We start from the raw sequence: 18,419 nt of genomic DNA on the forward strand, positions 1-18,419 counted from the left end.
GTTTAGCGATTTTGGTCTCATTTGTAAATTTCAAAAATTTGTTCTATAATCTTAAATCTAGTGAAATTAAGAAAAGATACAGCATGTTTCAGTACAGAATCCTGTACATGTATATTCTTTCAATATAAAACAAAAAAATTTGCTACAATTGTTTACTTGTCTTAGACAAGTTTGTGTCCATGCTGTAAAAAACAATCATAGTGGTCAAGCACCATTTCCTTCTGACAAATGCAGGAGTGCTCTCCTTTATTACTCATACTTGCAAAATTGTCATCTGGATTATTGTTTATAGAATTCTCACTGTAGCCAATATTAAATTGAGTTGCTTGCCATTGGCAGCTTTGTCAATACCCTCTTGATAAACATGAACACAAAATGTACACTTAGGCACAAATTCTGTCTCCACTAATAGATCCCCAGTTTTGTCCTTAATGAACCCCTTTACTCTTCTGACAACTTGATTATTGTTATGTACATTTCAAAAGCCTTTAAATCGCTGTGGAGATAAATAAATAAATAGTTTTTTTTTAAAGAAGAGTTACACTGTGCGCCCTTTCAGCTCACTTATTTAACATTACCCTAATCTCAGGACAAATTACATTGACTAATTAACCTACTAACTAATACAACTTTGGACTATGGGAAGAAACCAGATCACCCAGAGAAAACCCATGTGGTACGAACTCTTCAGACACCAACAGAATTGAACTCAAATCCCTAATACCATTATAAATACCATTCTACACTTGCTAATCCCCATTCTTTTTACTTGCTTTGTCTGGTCAGTATTTACTGACATCTGTATTTTTCTATACATTCAGCCTGATTCGTGTATATAAAGCTGTCTTTTGAACTAAAATTTTTCACTTTCTATCATCCTCTTTCCTGGGTTGTCGTGAAGCAGCACAATTGCTGCTTTATAGTATAGATTATTCATTGAGAATACCAGTTCTAAGTATTTTAGCCATCTGCCCTTTAGGAAAAAATTCATGAGACATTAATAGAGCAACCTTCCAAATGGAGCAGTTCCACATCTGTCATTAAACAAAAGCTAATTATCACAAGTCTAGACATTTCCTGGCTTTATATTTATACTACTGCCCAAACACTAATGGTGTTTTTTTTGCCTGATGAACTTTTTCAAAAGTGATCAATTCTTATCATAAATGTACATAAATAAAAATCTCAAAATATGAGTGACTGAGATATAGTGCAGAACATTTTGTGCTTGATCTTTCAGAAGTGCTGAAGTGTTAAAGCTATGTATTTCATCTTAGTCATTGTATGACTACTTACCACTCAACAGAAGTATGAATATAAAGGTATTTAGTCTCACCATGGTGATAATACACTGAGTTGTGATTGCAACCATAGATAAGGAATTGTACTGAATTCTACTGCAGCAAATCAAGATAGAAATTCAGATAAACATTTAAATAATTTACCAAAAATAATCAATAATACTGCATTTAAACAAATAAAGTCATTTACTTCCTTTAAACATTTTACCAAGAAGCACATACTTTTTTGCCTGTACCAGAGCACTGGCACTATTATCAACTGACTGTACAATTACACAAATGAATTTTAGTTATTATTTCACAAATAGGTAGGTAAAACAAGATTATATGTTTGTATGCTCAAAAATATGGAATATACATTTATCAATGCTTCTTTAAGACAATTGTGTATTAGAACCTGTAACAAAAATATTTTTCTTGCAGGGATCTTGATCATGCCTTGGTAACATTTTAAGCACAATGTGTAAATGTAGAATTTTAAGTTCAGCTTTCAAGCGAATGAAATAATTTACAACCAGGAGAAAATTAACACTGTACAATACACAATTGGAGAGATAAACATTTTCATATTGGAGGACTAATACAAAATAAACATTGATTCAACTCTGCCAGCCAAGGCACTTTACCAATTACACTCTTCCTTCTCCTAGCCTCCAATGATATAGAAACTTAGCATTAAATAGTGATCTGTAGGTGTATTAGTTAACACTGTACACTTGATTAAAAATTTAGAAACATATATTTGATGTGCACCACATCTTTTACAATTAATGACATTTTCCATATAGTGATAGTGTTAAATGCTTATTAGATCCTACTGTACAGAAGTGCAAGATTAGCTGCAGTGATTTTAGTGTAAATGTTATTCATGGCTGCTGCAGAAACCAACCTGCAATTGCAGAATTTAAAATCCAGTATTAACTTGTAGCATATATAAATAAACAGAGATTTGTTCCTGTTTGTAAAAATAGAACCATTTCAATGTGTGAAAAGTGCACATTCAACAGAAACATAATAGGAATACATATAAGCTCTCTAGCTTTCACTAAAAATGTTTCTGAAGCTGATTTCTGGTTTTAGGATGTGGAATCTAACAGGTCCCGTAAAGTCTTTGAAATATGTGGTGGCTGAGTTGGGGTTTGATCAATTAAACTTTGACCCATTTGTTCAAACAGAACTTTTGCCAGTTTGGCTGTAGCAATACGAATGTTTCCTCCGCTACCAGGAAGTGAACCACTATTTGTCATGTTCCCCAGAAGATGCCACAAAACTGGCAAAACCTTTTGTTCGACAATTTGCGGTTTTCGTATATAAAGATCTGGCACCAGATCTGAAATGGAAAAAGGAATAAATCTGTTATTACAGTTTTATTTTAAATTCAATGCATCAACCCATTGTTACATTCAGTGAGGCACTCATTGCATTTGTTCATCAGTTGCACATAGTATCATTAGTGTTTTTAAAACCTGTTTGTGAGATATGAACTGTACCAGCGTTTGCCGTTTACCCCTAATTGGTCCCTGAACACTGAGACAACTAAATTCTAGATTCACATATAGGCCAGACCAAATAAAAGAAACAGATTTCCTTTCTAATTGCAAGAGTAAAAAGAAGGCAATCATGAACCATATGGGCTATTTCTGTTACTGTCGGTAACTGTTTAATCCTTGGAATTGGAATATTATTGTGATGTGCCAAGAAGCAGTGAAAAGCTAGTCTTGGATACTGTTTATACAGATCAAATCATTACCCAGTACACAGAGAAAACAATGCAAAACAATAACAAAATGCAGAATCAAATCTAACAGCTATTGTCCAACATCAGTGCAGATAAATAATAAGGTGCAAGATCATAACAAGCAAGACTGTGAGGTCAAGATTGCATCTTATCATTCCAGGGAAGCGTCAATTGTTCTGTAACAGCTGGATAGGAGATGTCCTTGAGAATGGTGGTAGCACACACAAGATGCTGGAGGAACTCAGCAAGCCAGGAAGCATCTATTGAAAAGAGTATAGTCAGTGTTTTGGGCTAAGGCCCTTCATCAGGTCCTGCAGAGGGTCTCAGCCCGAAAAATCCACTATGCTCTTTTCCTGGCCTGTTGAGTTCCTCCAGCATTTTGTGTGTTGCTTGGATTTCCAGCATCTGCAGATTTTCTTTTGCTTGAGAATGGTGGTACATGGTTTCGGCTTTGTACCTTCTGCCCAATGGAAGAGGGGAGAAGAGAGAATTTCCGGGTTGTGTGGGCTCCTTGATTAGGCTGGCTGTTTTACTGAGGTAGCAAAATGTATAAATGGAGTCCATTGTGAGGAATCTGGCTTCCATGATGTGCTGAGCTGCGTCCACAAGTCTCTGCGGTTTCTTAAGGTCATATGCAGAGAAATTGCCATTCCCAATCTGGATAGATCCTGATCGGATGCTTATATGGTACATGGATAAAAATTGGCAAAGGTTAATGAGGATATGCCAAATGTCTTTAGCCTCCTGAGAAGTAGAGGCATTGGTGGGCTTCTTGGCCATGGTGTCCATGTGGTTGGACCACGACAGGCGATTGGTGATGTTTATTCCTAGGAACTTGAAGCTCCCAATCTCAATACTTTTGAAGTAGACAGGAGCACATGCACACCCACTTTCCAAAGACAATGACCAGCTGTTTTGTTAACATTGAGAGAAAGATTACCATAATACCATGCTACTAAGTTCTCTAGCTCCTTCCTGTACACAATCATTATTTGAGATATGGCCCAGTACAGTGGTATCATATGAAAACTTGTAGATGGAGTTGGAGCAGAATCTGACCATGCAGCAATGAGTGTTCAGGGAGTAGAGTAGGGAGCTGAGGGTGCAACCTCATGTAGCATCAGTGTTTAGAATAATTGAGGCAGAGGTGTTGCTGCCTATTCATGTTGTTTGTGATATTCTAGTCAGGAGGATCCAGTTGTAGTGGGAGGTGTTGATGAGTTTGCTTGGAATTATAGTATTGAAGGCAATACTATCACCAAAGATCTCACCTGGAATTTACATATCAGCTATGTTGCAAAAAAATAAAAAAAGCACAACAGCGTCTCTTCAATCTCAGGCAACTGAAGAAGTTCGGCATAAGCCCCCAAATCCTCAAGACCTTCTACAGGGGCACCATTGAGAGCATACTGACTGGCTGTATCATCGCCTGGTACAGGAACTGCACCAAACTTGATTGCTGGGCACTGCAGAGAGTGGTACAGACAGCCCAGTGCATCTGTGGATGTTAGCTTTCCTCCATTTTTAACAATTACAGCAGCAGGTGCATAAAGGCAGCCTGGAAGATCATTGGGGTCACCAGTCACCCCAACCATAAACAGTTCAAGCTGCTGGTGTTTTGGCAAACTGCAGCAAAAAAGCTAGGATGAACAGGCTATGGGACAGTTTCTTTCTACAAGCCATTAGACTTATAAATTCACATGTCTATATATTACAATGGAGTCATAACACAAAGATTTTTACTCCCTCATGTTGTGGGATGACTGCAAGATTTAAATAAATTCAAAAAAAGCTGTAGCCAATATACAGTATCCTAATGCAAGTGTTTTTACTATCCAGGTGCTCCATAAATTAATATAGGACCAGGGAGATGGCATCTGGGGTAGACGAGTTTTGGTGATAGGTGAATTTGTGGCCACCCATTTCAATTCTACTCCATCAGAAGCAACCGAGCAAGCAAAGGCGGCACTCAAGCACAGGGACATTATGGGCCAAGTGGAGCAAGGGAGGAGTGATCTTGGCCTTGGGGACAGTACACCAGCCTGGAACAAGGCTGCTCCATCTCAGAGATGTAGGAGATACGTCGGCAGGAGGCGGCGGCAAAGTAAGACTGTCACTCAGGCAAGGTAAGGGCAATGGATGAGATGGGAGGGAGTGGAGAAAAGAAAGATCTCCTGGAGAGAGCTGTGGGGAGATGGAGACATTCAGAGCGAGCTTCACCATCAGGGCTGCCTACGATGTCTTGCCATCTCCCATGAATCTCAGCCAGTGGTACGGAAAGGACCCCACATGCTCCCTCTGCCCAACTTCTGCAACACTAAAACACATTCTGGTGGGCTGCAAAACCATATATAATCATATAACAATTACAGCACGGAAACAGGCCATCTCGGCCCTTCTAGTCCGTGCTGACGCTTACACTCACCTAGTCCCACTGGCCCGCACTCAGCCCATAACCCTCCATTCCTTTCCTATCCATATACCTATCCAATTTTACTTTAAGTGACAATACAGAACCTGCCTCTACCACTTCTACTGGAAGCTCATTCCACAAGCCACACTCAAGGCTGATACACCTCGCGGCACAACCAGGTGCTACAGTGTCTTGCAGCAGTGCTGGAAAGTCGGCAGACGAACATCAACGCTCTCCCTCCCCCTTCATCCCACTGGCCGTTAGTAGCATTTGTCCAGGAAGGTGAGGGATAGGCCAGACTCGCCACATCAAGACCAGACACCGGGCGGCTAGACCACATCAAGACCAGACACCGGGCGGCTAGACCACATCAAGACCAGACACTGGGCGGCTCAACAGGGCACGTGATTGGAAGATGGTGGCAGACTTAGGCCAGAGGCTCTGCTTCCCTACTGAAATCATGGAAACCAACCTCAGACCAGACCTTGTGCTATGGTCGGCCTCACTCCATCTCGTTTACATCATTAAGCTTACAGTTCCCTGGGAGGATAGAGTGGAGGAGGCCTACGAGCACAAGAAGCTGAGGTACGCTGTGCTTGCAGCCGATATGCAGCAACATGGCTGGAAAGCAAGGGTGTGACCGGTCGAAGTACACTGCAGAGGATTTCTAGCTACATCAACATCAATGCTACTCGGGGAGTTGGGACTGTGAGGGAAGACACACCGATAAGCAGTCAAAGATCTCTCCAGAGCTGCTGAAAAGGGTAGTCAGTGGCTCTGGAAGAAGAGAAAAGATTCCATCTGGGACCCCAAGTGAGTGAATGGCATCTAGGGGGTGAGCCTGGGACGCCAGGATTCACTGCTGAACCCTCTGGAGGTGTCATAGGCCTATCAGCGAAACACTGAGGAAAGAGGGCGCCCACTTGATAACCCAGAAGATGCCACTGGTCACTTGGCCACACCGCAGAGTCTAGGCAGCATGTCTCAGGAGTGCAAATGAGGGATATTAACATCTAGTCCTACATAACATAACCAATTCCTATTCTAACATGTCTATTCACAGCCTCCACTACTACAGCGATGAGGCCACACTCAAGTTGGAGAAGCAACACCTGACAGTCCATCTGGGTAGTCTCCAACCTGATGGCATGAACATCGATTTCTCAAACTTATGGTAATTGCTCCCCCCCCCCCAACTTCACCGTTCCCCATTTCCATTTCCCTATCTCACCTAATCTCCTCATCTGCTGATCACCTCCCTCGGGTGCTCTTCCCCCTTCCTTTTTTCCATGGTCTTCTGTCCTCCCCCATCAGATTCCCCTTCTCCAGCCCTTAATCTCTTTCACCAATCAACTTCTCAGCTCTTCATTTCACTCCCTCCCAGTTTCACCTATCACCTACCACCTTGAACTTCTTCCTCCCCTCCCCCCAACTTTTTATTCTGACTTCTCCTCGTCCTCTCCAGTCCTGAAATGTCAACTGGTTACTCTTTTCCCTAGATGCAGCCTGGCCTGCTAAGATCCTCCAGCATTGTGTGATTTGCTTTGGACTGTCTACTATAAGCTCATTATGTTTTTCAAACTCCTCTACCATTTTACTAAGAAAACAGCACATATGAGGAGAACATGCAGGAACAGAATTAAATTAGAATATTACGAACTTTACAAAAAGATGATTGTTCAGAGATTCCAGTGGTAGCAGAATAGAAAGTGAAGGTGGATACGAGGGAATATAGAATTCTACTTTTATTTTCAATGTCCTACCATCCCCTCCCCCACCTCTGCTTCTCTGCTACTGAAAACAAATGTATTTTCCCCTCTTGCCTAGTTCTGAAGGTTCCAAACCCAGAATATTAACTGTTTCCCTTTTAATGCCTCCTAATCTGCAGGGTGTTACCATCATTTTCCATTTTAAAGACATATGCAATATTGGCTTTTATTAATTGCAGGAAGATTGTTTCAACATTGAAACGTTAAGACCACAGCTTACTGGTGTGGCAGCACCAGGGAGGTTAAACAAAATACCAAGGGGATGTTGCCAGGATTGGTGAATTTTCATTACAAAAGGAAAAAAACTGAGAGGTCAGTAATCAGGAGCAGATTTGAGTAAAAATATCTTTACTCAGAGAGTGACAAGGGGCTGAAACTTGCTGGATGAAAGGGGAAAGAAGCAAAAATACTAACAATGTTTAAGAAAGTGTGGATATGACTCAATGTGAAAAACAAAAGCTCGATTACACCAGGTATGATTATTTTTTTTAGCCAACGTATGCTCAGTACACTAAATTACTGTCTCCAATGCTGCAAACTTCTATTGTTTTTGAACTGGATGGAACTGTGTACAGTAACCGTGTTGCAAGCTCTGTATCAATTTTACAATGTACAGCTAATTTTTGCTATTTCCTTTGCATTTCTTGTTCAAGAAGCTAAATAGTAACATCAGATATGATCAAATGACTCTTCTTAACATTGGGAAGATGGCATTTACCCACAATGTGCTGCCTTTTCCACATTGGGTACCCCTGCTTACACAATCCACGGGAGGCTCATTTACTACACCACTGCTATCTCGGAAGCAGTGCCAGTGGCAAGGGAGAAGAGCCGGCGTCCTGGTGATGTTGAGTTGGTGTGCTAATCAGCTGCCGCTCCAGAGCATACTTCTGGCTAATGTTCAGTCCCTGGACAATACTCTGTATGAACTGGGAGCCAGAATCTCCTATCAGCAGGAAACAAAGGAATGTAACATTTTGTGCTTCATGGCGATCTGGTCGATGATACCAGATCACACCATCGAGCCCTTTGGGTTCTCTCTGTTCTGGGTGGACAAGTCTAAAAACCTCACTGAGAAGAGTAAAGGAGGTGTGGTATGCTTCATGGTCAATAATGTTTGCTGCAACCTCCAGAATGTGCATGCCCTCAAATCCTTTTGTTCCCCAGATCTGGAGTACCTTGTGCTGCTGTGTAGATTCTTTCTGGCTGCTAGAGAGTTCACAGCTATTATTATCACAGCTATGTATATTCCATCACAGGCTGATACTGACCTGGCTGTCAAGGAACGGTACGTGACCATCAGCACCTGGAGACTATACACATGGAGGCTGCTTTCATTGTCACCAGAGACATTGAGCATTGCTGAATAAAGTCTCTCCAAAGTTTTGTCAACACATCTAGGTGAGCACAGAGAAAGATAACATACTCGACCACTGCTACTCTCTCTTCTGCAACACTCACAAAGCACTCCTCCATCCATCGTTTGAGAATCTGACCACTCCTTCAACCTGCTTCTGCTGAGTACAGTCAGAAGTTGAAACAAGAGACGGTCATAGTTAAAACTGTCCACTGTTGGTCCAACCAATTAGTCTCCATGCTACAGGACTGCTTTGGACTTCAACTGGAATGTCTTTTGTGATGAGGATGTCTCCTAGTTCACAGAAGTGGTCACGAGCTTCATCCGGAAGTGTATCGAGGATGTTGTCTTCCAAAAAACAGTCAGGGTCCACCCAAACCAGAAACCCTGGATCAACAGTTCCAAGCGCTGCACTCACCAGAACGAGACAGAGCTTTCACCGCCAGTAACCACTAAGCACTCAAGAAATGCAGCTACAATCTACACAAAGTCATCAAACAATATAGGGACAAGATCCAGACACAACTCCCTACTGACAACACATGCAGCCTATGGCAAGGTCTGCACACCATCACAAACTTCAAAGCTAAACACAATGGTGCTGCTAACATTGCTGCCTTTCTTCCAGTTGGGCCAGGTCTTTTTTACACTTGGTTCAATGTTGCCAACACTGAGACCCTGAGGAGAGCCGCCAATGTGACCTGCACCTCGGTCATCTCTGAGGCTGAAGTACGCAGGTCTTTCCAATGAATGAACAGCTGTGAGGCGTGGGACTGGATGGCACCCAGTGTAGGGTGACCGTCTGCTTCAAATCATCCAGCATCGTCCCTGTATCTAAAAAGACCAAGGTAACACATCTGAACGAGTGGCATCCTGTCACACTCACCTCAATAACAAGCAAATGTTTTGAGAGGCTGGTCAAGGACTACATCTGCAGCTTGCTACCACCCACACTGGACCCCTACAATTCACCTACCAACCCAACCGATCGACAGATGATGCAATAGTTGCAGCTCTACACCTTGTCCTTACACACCTGGAGAAGAGGGATGCTTATGTGAGAATGCTGCTCTTGGACTACAGTTCAGCATTCAACACCAATATCCTCCCCAGGCTTGACAGGAAGCTCAGAGACCTCAGCCTTCACCCTGTCCTACGCAGCTGGATCCTGGACTTCCTGTCAGATTGTCGGCAGGTGGTAAGAGTGGGTTCCCTCACTTCTGCCCCTCTAACCCTCAATACAGGAGCCCCCCAGGGCGGTGTCCTAAGCCCCCTCCTTTACTCTCTGTATACCCATGACTGTGTCTCCAGCCATTGCTTCAACCTGCAAATTAGATTTGCAGATTGGCCTCATCTCAAATAATAATGAGGCAGCCTACAGAGAAGAAGTCATCACCCTGACATAGTGGTGTCAGGAAAGCATCCTCTCCCTCAATGTCATAAAAACAAAGGAACTGGTTGTGGACTAAAGGGGGAAAGGAGACAGTCTCACCCTCTATTGACATCAATGGATCTGGAGCTGAAAGGGTGAACAGCTTCAAGTTTCTCAGTATACAGATCACCAAGGATCTTACTTGGCCTGTACATACCAACTGTGTGGTGAGAAAAGCACAACAGCGCCTCTTTCACCTCAGACGGTTGAAGAAGTTCAGCATAAGTCCGCAGATCCTAAGGACTTTCTATAGGGGCATAATTGAGAGCATCCTGACTGGCTACATCACTGTCTGGTATGGGAACGTTACTTCCCCCAATCGCAGGGCTCTGCAGAGAGTGGTGTGGACAGGCCAGCACATCTGTAGATGTGAACTTCCCACTATTCAGGACATTTACAAAGACAGGTGCATAAAAAGGGCTGAAGGATCATTGAAGACCCGAGTCAACCCAACAGCCAACTGTTCCAGCTGCTACTATCTGAGAAACAGTACCACAGTATTAAAATCAGGCCATCAGACTGATTAATTTATGGTGACACAATTGTATTTCTAAGGCTCTATTGACTGTTCTGTTGTATATCATACTGTACATACTTTTTTTTTTACAAATTACTATAATTTGCACATACAGACAGATGTAACATAAAGGTTTTTACTCCTCACACAAATGAAGGATGTAAAAAATAAAATCAATTGTCTGGTACACATTGAAATATTGTGAGACTAATGTCATTACATTTTTTGAGGAAGCAACAAAAAGGGATGATGAAAGGGTGTTAAGAGGCAGGAACGCTCATCACAATTAAACAGTACTTGCATATGTATTTGCAGTTCTATAAACTGTAGCATTACCAATCTAGTGCTGGAAGATACGATCACATTGGAGAGCCATCTTTAACCAGGTTGAATGACCGCCTCCTACATGACATTTTCCTGTGATTCTACGAATTCCACTCATCATCAGTATTTTCATACATCAGTATTTTCCTTAAATAATCAATGTTATTTTACAAATACAAATTGCATTTCCTTAATTAATCCATATCTTTATAATAATCATTTCCAGACCATATTAAAGTCACAAAAAGGTATTTACAACTAATTTACGGGTCTATAGTACCTGGTTTATACCTCAAGACAGAGGTGGATAAATTGCTGGCGTGTCATTGCAATAATGGAGCTTAAAAGAAACTGTTCCTTACAAAATTCCCTCTCCACAAAATTTAGTTATTCAAAAAGCAAATTTATGATAAATTTTCAGTGGCTGAAAACATTGTTTGAAGCCAATCAAAAGCCCTTGGAATAATGCAGTTAAATCAATGTGACCAGTTTAATCTTTCCTTAAAGAATCTTCTAGAATGGTTGTTTGTATTTAAGTGTCAACAGCTGAAATAACTAGATAGTATTTGATCAAGTAGTTTATAGCACCAAAATGGGAAATGCTTTCAATGTTTCATACATCTTGGAGAGGACATACTCACTTTATAATGGAGATCAACTCATTGCTGCCATGGAATAGCCATGACACATCCTGAAATCAGCTGTTGAGGAGAAAAGGGAACTGCACAGATTCCATTCATCATAATGGCAAATTACAAGTGCAGATACACAATACTGGGTATTTATTCACTACCTTGTTTTCCTTCCTGGTGAATTGTAATCGAAGAGAAATATACCTCACCTGCAAGCTTCTCAGTCATGTCTTGTTTTGCTTTTCCATTCAGGAATTGAGCCTTGTTGCAGAAATGCTGAAGCAGCTGCAAATTATCTGAATACAATAATTAAAATATTTAAAGATAGGATTTGCATTTATATTATTTTCATATTTTAACTCTAAGTAATTTACATTGAAACACTAAGAAATAGTTTCAGGTGTTGGAAATCTAAAATACAAAACAGAAAATTCTGGAAATAGCCAACACCTGCACAGCAAGAAAATAAAATTGATAACAGTTCGATTACAATGAAAGATTATCATCCCCAACTATTAAACCTGTTTCTCTAGAAATGATGCGTGACCCATTTGGAAATTATAAGATTTTCTGTGCTTTTTAAATAAATTTTATTTAGCAATTTACCCTTTTAGGTAAAAGCTGGGAGAATAGTAACTTTTACTGATAATCTTTAAACACCATTAATGGAGATTTAAAAACGATCTTCAACAAATCTTTGGCTTGTCAGAAATGAGAAAGGGAAATGAAGACCCAAAGCCTCAACTCTTTTCCCTTTCCATAGAAGTTGCCTGACTTCCAATATTTTCTATTCTTAATTTAGTCAAGTGAGAATAAAACCAGATTACACTTAGTGAAAAAGATGTGCTCAAACCAAATGATTCATGTTATTGTAGTAAGACAATGACAATCTCCAAACATATTCTTGTCTGCAAATACCTGGAGACAAATTTTCACAGACATGAATTTGATTACAGGACAGACATCTCAAATATCAATTCTACATACCTATATGTTGAACGAAGGCATGAATAACATTGATGGCAGCATTATAAATCCCAAGATTCTTAGAATTCAGATTATTGTCTACAATAGCAGGAATAAGTATATTCAAAACTTGAGCAAGATTATTCTTCAATAATGGGATTATTTTCTGCATGGCTTCTAATGCCATTTGATTCACCTTGCTGTTGGAATCATGCAATCGAGGTTTGAAGGCATCAAATATCTAGATGAGAAAGGTAACCATATCACTTTATATTTTCATTAGATATCTGCTAACAACCCCACTTTATCTCAACACATTTAAATCTCATCAGCTGCAGAATATAGTCACAGAACACTACAGTACAGAAACAGATCCTTCAGCTTATCTACTCAGGTCCAATTTGCTTTTCTTCCAAGTCCCATCTACTACCTACACCTGGACCACAGCCCACCATACCCTCATCCATGTACCTATCCAAACTTCTCTTAAGTGTTGCAAATGAACCTGCATTCATGACCTCTGCTGGCACCCTCTGAGTGAGGTTGTTCTTCCTCAGGTTCTTTCTTAAATATTTCACCTTTCATCCTTAACCTATGACCTCTAGTTCTAGTTTCATCCATGCAAACTGTATTGCTCAGTGAGCGAGCCCCTTCTGCCCACAGCCCACTAAATCTTTCCATATACAGTACTGTGCAAAAGTCTCAGTTGTTTTTTTCCCCGCACCTTGTAGCACAACTTGGACTGTGAATGATTAAGCAATGTGTTCAATAAAGACATAAAAAGTATAATTGTTTGTGTTATTAGTTCAGGCAGATTGTGTTTGTCTATTATTGAACTTAGATGATCAGACCACATTTTATGAGTAATTAAAGCAGTAAAATCAGAACTGTATTATAAATGCACAAATACAGATCCAGTTGTGAAGGCAGGATTATGTAATTGGAATGTAAACTCATTCCTTGTTATTCACAAGTTTGTCATTTGTAGCTTTAACTATTATCAACCAGTATCCATGAAACATTATGAAAAATTGCATATGTGGTTATCAGTACAAATATTATCAATTTCTGGATCTGTTGTATTAAGTGGTTTCCTGTTGTGCAACATGGCAGCTGCTGTTCTAAAAGAGAGCAGTTTTTGTTTAAAAACTAGTGATTTGAAAACTTATTACCGCTGGTATGAATCAATATATATGGTTCATGCTTATTTCAACGGTTACTAGATCAAATGTATAACCTACCACTATAACAGTTTACTCCCAGTCACTATTAATAAAGCTGGCTCACAGATTCCAGTTTATTGCCTAATTGTTTATGAACCCGCATAGATAGTATACCCTTCCATATTTCTATTATCAATATTTTAAAAAAACATTGCATATTTAATAGCTTATTTTGGTATTATTCCAGTTTTTTTGGTAAATGGGCATTAGAATAGTTCAGTTTAATTAGGCCAAAATTACTTGCAAAATTTGTTATTCATGGACATTGCTGAACATAACCTCTGCAATTAATGAGGTTTGTGGAACAAGTAGCATGAGTCTTTTCTTTTCTTTTCTTTTTCAATCTTTTTATTGAGTTTCATATATATAAAAAAAACATAACATAATAATGAATAGGTTATAAGTGCAATAGACTTGAAATTGCATTAATAATAAGATAACAATATCCTATTAAATATCAACAAAAAATAGTACATTAATCAATCAAGCCTATAATTATATATGAAAAAAATAAAAATAATCATCAAAAGAAAAAAAAATAAAAAATACAAGAAAAAATATATATTGAGAGAAAAGAAAACACTAAACTAAACTAACATGGGCAATAATAACAGTTTATATGTATATGATAGTGTCAAAAACTCCGGAACTCCATACCTGAACAAGAATAAGCAGAGAGAAGGTCTGGAAGAGGCCAAATTAATTCATATGAAAATGTCGAATGAACGGTCCCCAAGTTTCTTCAAATTTAATTGATGAGTCAAAAATAGTGCTTCTAATTTTTTCCAAGCTCAGATAAGAAATAGTTTGAGAGAACCACTGAAACGTGGTAGGAGGATTTACTTCTTTCCAATTTTGTAATATAGATCTTCTGGCCATTAATGTTACAAAAGCAATCATTCGTCTAATTGAAGGGGAAAGTCGATTACCATCCTCATTTGGTATACCAAAAATTGCAGTAATAAAATGAGGTTGTAAATCGATATTCCAAATTGAGGAAATGGTAGCAAATATGTCCTTCCAATAGTTATGTAAAGTGGGACATGACCAAAACATGTGGGTCAATGAAGCCACATCTGAATGACATCTGTCACATTGAGGGTTAATATGAGAATAGAATCGAGCAAGCTTATCTTTAGACATATGAGCTCTATGTACAATTTTAAATTGTATTAAAGCATGTTTAGCACATATAGAAGAAGAATTAACCATTTGTAAAATTTTTTCCCATTTTTCTGTTGATATATTATATTGAAGTTCTTTTTCCCATTCTTGTTTAATTCTACCTGATATTTCTGGTTGTATCTTCATAATCATATTATAAATAAAAGCCACTAATCCCTTCTGACAAGGATTTAAGGTAAAAATCAAATGTGAGAAATCCATCGAAGTTGAATTGGGGAAAGATGGTAGAACTTTATGTAAAAAATTTCTGATTTGTAAATATCTAAAAAAATTAGATTTAGGTAACTTAAATTTGTTGGAAAGTTAGTCGAAAGACATCAAACTACCTTCAAAAAAAAGATCACGAAAACATTTTATATCTTTCCTTTTCCATATGCTAAAAGCTTGATCCGTCAAAGAAGGTTTGAAAAAAAAATTAAGTAAAATAGGGCTATCAAGAACAAAGTTTTTCAGAGTAAAAAACTTATGAAATTGAAACCAAATTCGTAATGAGCATGAGTCAGTTAATAATACTTTGACATTTAATGAGATTTAAAAAAAAATTATCTAAAAAAAACTCTGCAATTAATAGAACATATAGCAGCAGATTCTTACTTTCTTATTCCACTTCCTATCTCAACATCTTTCCCTCCACCATCTCAACCACAGAAACACACATTACTTTAAAACTAGATAATAATCTGGAAAGCAGAAATATCTCAATCAGTCATATCACAGAAACTTACATAATGATTACCCCTACATTACCTTAACGATGTTCACAATAACAAGTTCTTGGTTGTTTTGACAATCTGTTAATAACTGTTCAATCCCTCGGCTACGATCCCGAAAGTCCTTTGCACTCAAAAGACCAGTTATTTCTTTCAGGTATTCTGCATTTTCCATCAAGTTTCGTGGAGATGGTTTCCATGTGTAATCACGTAAATTCATTACTGCATCTGTGATATCCCTGTTACAAATTAAAATCTACAATCATACAAATAAAATTTGAAGGCAGGTTTTTGTAGAAAGAAATTAAAATAATAAATGCATATAGAAAAGGTTTTCCTTTCCAAAGAGAAACTGCAGATTTGACTCTATACATTAATTATTTTGATATTGAAGGGACAATATGATTTCCCTTTCAGAATACCACCTTCAGTGCATAGTCTGCATAACTCTACCTCCACTGCTGGTTGCTTGAATGATGACTAATAATTGTAATAGAAGCTTAATCAAGAACTACAAAAGAGATTACACACTAGTGCACATTCTCAAAAATACTATGTTTCTGAAAGTTAGATGGGATATCTACTATTGTTGTTGTGCCTTTCTGTTTTCACCTGCATTATAGATGTAAGCCAGCCTTGTTTAAATTTTTGTAGTTCCTAACAAAAATTGACCAATATGATAAAACATTTAACATTTATAGTATGTATAAGATAAACCAAATTTAAACCAGCAGATTTTATTTTAAGCAGAAGATTAGAAAGAACAAGAATACCCAACTAATTATGATGTCTGGAGTTGGAGTTTCATGTTATCTGTCATATGATCTTATTTAAGCACAGTTCAACTAAAGATGCAAGTCCAAATTAGAGAATAAAATATTTAAAACAACATATTGTGGCGACCCATTTCCTGGCACATCCGAACCGGCTCACAATTAGATAGCCTACGGGGGTTTGCGAGCACAGAGCTTTGGAGCCTCTGCGCCACGGGGGGCCAGGTTGAGGGAGGCTTAAAAGTGAGGCTGAGGATTTCGAATAAAGTTTTTCCTTCGACTGAAGTTACCGACTCCATGTCGTAATTTTAGCGCTGCGTGTAGCACACCGCTACAATTGGTGACCCCGACGGTCCAAACGATTTTTGGACCAGAAATGACCGACGCCGCCTCTGTTCATGTGGTTTCGTTGAAACTGCCGGGTTTCTGGACACAGCGACCGAACCTATGGTTCCAGCAAGCCAAAGCCCAATTCCACGTTCGCCGGATCACCTCAGAAGACACCCGCTACTACTACGTGGTGAGCTCCCTCGACCAGGACACAGCGGCCCAGGTCGCGGAGTTCTTACAGTCGCCCCCGGCAGACGGCAAGTACACGGAATTCAAAGCCCTGCTCCTCAGGACTTTCGGACTCTCACGGCGCGAGCGGGCTGCCCGTTTACTGCACCTGGATGGCTTGGGTGACAGACCTCCATCGGCTTTAGTGAATGAGATGTTGTCTCTCGCCGACGGACACACACCCTGCCTCATGTTTGAGCAGGCATTCCTGGAGCAGCTGCCCGAGGACATACACCTGCTGCTGTCCGATGCGGATTTCAGTGACCCCCGGAAGGTGGCAGCCCGGGCGGACTTGCTGTGGAACACCAAAAAGGTGAGTGGGGCGTCCATCGCACAGATCTCCCAGCCACGCTCCCAGCAGCAAACCAGTCCAGGCCCGGCCGCGGAGCCCGCCAACCCCCGGCCCAATGAACACTGGTGCTTCTACCACCAGAGATGGGGCGCAGAAGCCTGCCATTGTCGCCCGCCCTGCAAGTTCCCGGGAAACGCCAGGGCCAGCCGCCGCTGATGGCTACGGCAGCTGGCCATCGGGATAGCCTCCTGTATGTGTGGGATAGAAGGTCGTGACGCCGGTTTTTGGTTGATACTGGGGCCGAGATCAGTGTTTTACCTCCGACGAGTTACGACACCCGCAGCAGGGCACCAGGTCCCTCCCTGAGGGCCGTGAATGGCAGCACAGTAAGGACCTATGGCACCCGTCAGGTGCAGCTACAGTTCGGCTCCAGCCAGTTCACGTGGGACTTCACACTGGCCGCCGTAGCCCAACCGCTTCTGGGTGCGGATTTTTTGCGAGCTCACAGCCTCCTGGTCGACCTGCCCAGGAAGAGACTGGTACACGCCGAGACCGTTCAGACGTTCTCCCTGGGTGCAGCCCAGTTGCCAGCCCCACACCTCGGCTCCATCACACTGTCTGACAACGACTTCACCAGGGTCCTGGCGGATTTCCCATCGGTTCTGGCACCGCAGTTCACAGCAGCCCAAAACGGCTCTCATCACCCCGTTTGTCCTTTTCGAGTTCCTTCGCATGCCGTTCGGCCTGAAGAATGCCGCACAGACGTTCCAGCGGTTAATGGACGCGGTGGGATGGGACCTGGACTTCGCGTTCATCTATTTGGACGACATCCTCATAGCCAGCAGCAGTCGTCAGAAGCATCTGTCCCACCTCCGTCAACTCTGCGCCCGACTGAGTGAGTACAGTCTTACAATCAACCCCGCCAAATGCCAGTTCGGACTCGATACCATTGACTTCCTGGGCCACAGGATTACTAAAGACGGGGCAATCCCTCTGCCCGCTAAGGTAGATGCGGTCCGCCACTTTCCCCGACCCACCACGATCAAAGGCCTTCAGGAATTTGTAGGTACGGTCAATTTCTACCACCGCTTCCTCCCTTCAGCTGCCCGGATCATGCGCCCCCTGTTCGCCCTGATGTCAGGTCCGAGCAAGGACATTACCTGGGACGAGGAGACCGCCGCCGCTTTCGTTCAAACGAAGGAAGCTTTGGCGAACGCAGCAATGCTAGT

At 40.8% G+C, this 18,419-nt stretch overlaps 1 protein-coding gene across 2 annotated transcripts in view; it reads right to left on the reverse strand.

The window, feature by feature from the left end:
- Window positions 1–1,461: 1,461 nt before the first annotated feature.
- LOC132387203 (TOG array regulator of axonemal microtubules protein 1) overlaps window positions 1,462–18,419 on the reverse strand; it is a 75,486-nt gene continuing 58,528 nt past the window's right edge. Inside the window, exons 19-23 of one of the 2 annotated variants that reach the window (XM_059959553.1) lie at window positions 15,605–15,806; window positions 12,471–12,690; window positions 11,693–11,779; window positions 2,582–2,631; window positions 1,462–2,478 (exon numbers count right to left, since the gene is read on the reverse strand). In XM_059959553.1, the coding sequence (XP_059815536.1) occupies window positions 2,449–2,478; window positions 2,582–2,631; window positions 11,693–11,779; window positions 12,471–12,690; window positions 15,605–15,806 (589 nt within the window). In that variant the 3' untranslated portion in view covers window positions 1,462–2,448. Of the gene's footprint in view, window positions 2,632–11,692; window positions 11,780–12,470; window positions 12,691–15,604; window positions 15,807–18,419 lie in introns of both variants that reach the window. The other variant, XM_059959546.1, reaches the window with a different exon arrangement.

The sequence above is a fragment of the Hypanus sabinus genome, chromosome 2 (assembly GCF_030144855.1).
Source record: "Hypanus sabinus isolate sHypSab1 chromosome 2, sHypSab1.hap1, whole genome shotgun sequence".
In the NCBI taxonomy this organism is placed as follows: domain Eukaryota; kingdom Metazoa; phylum Chordata; class Chondrichthyes; order Myliobatiformes; family Dasyatidae; genus Hypanus; species Hypanus sabinus.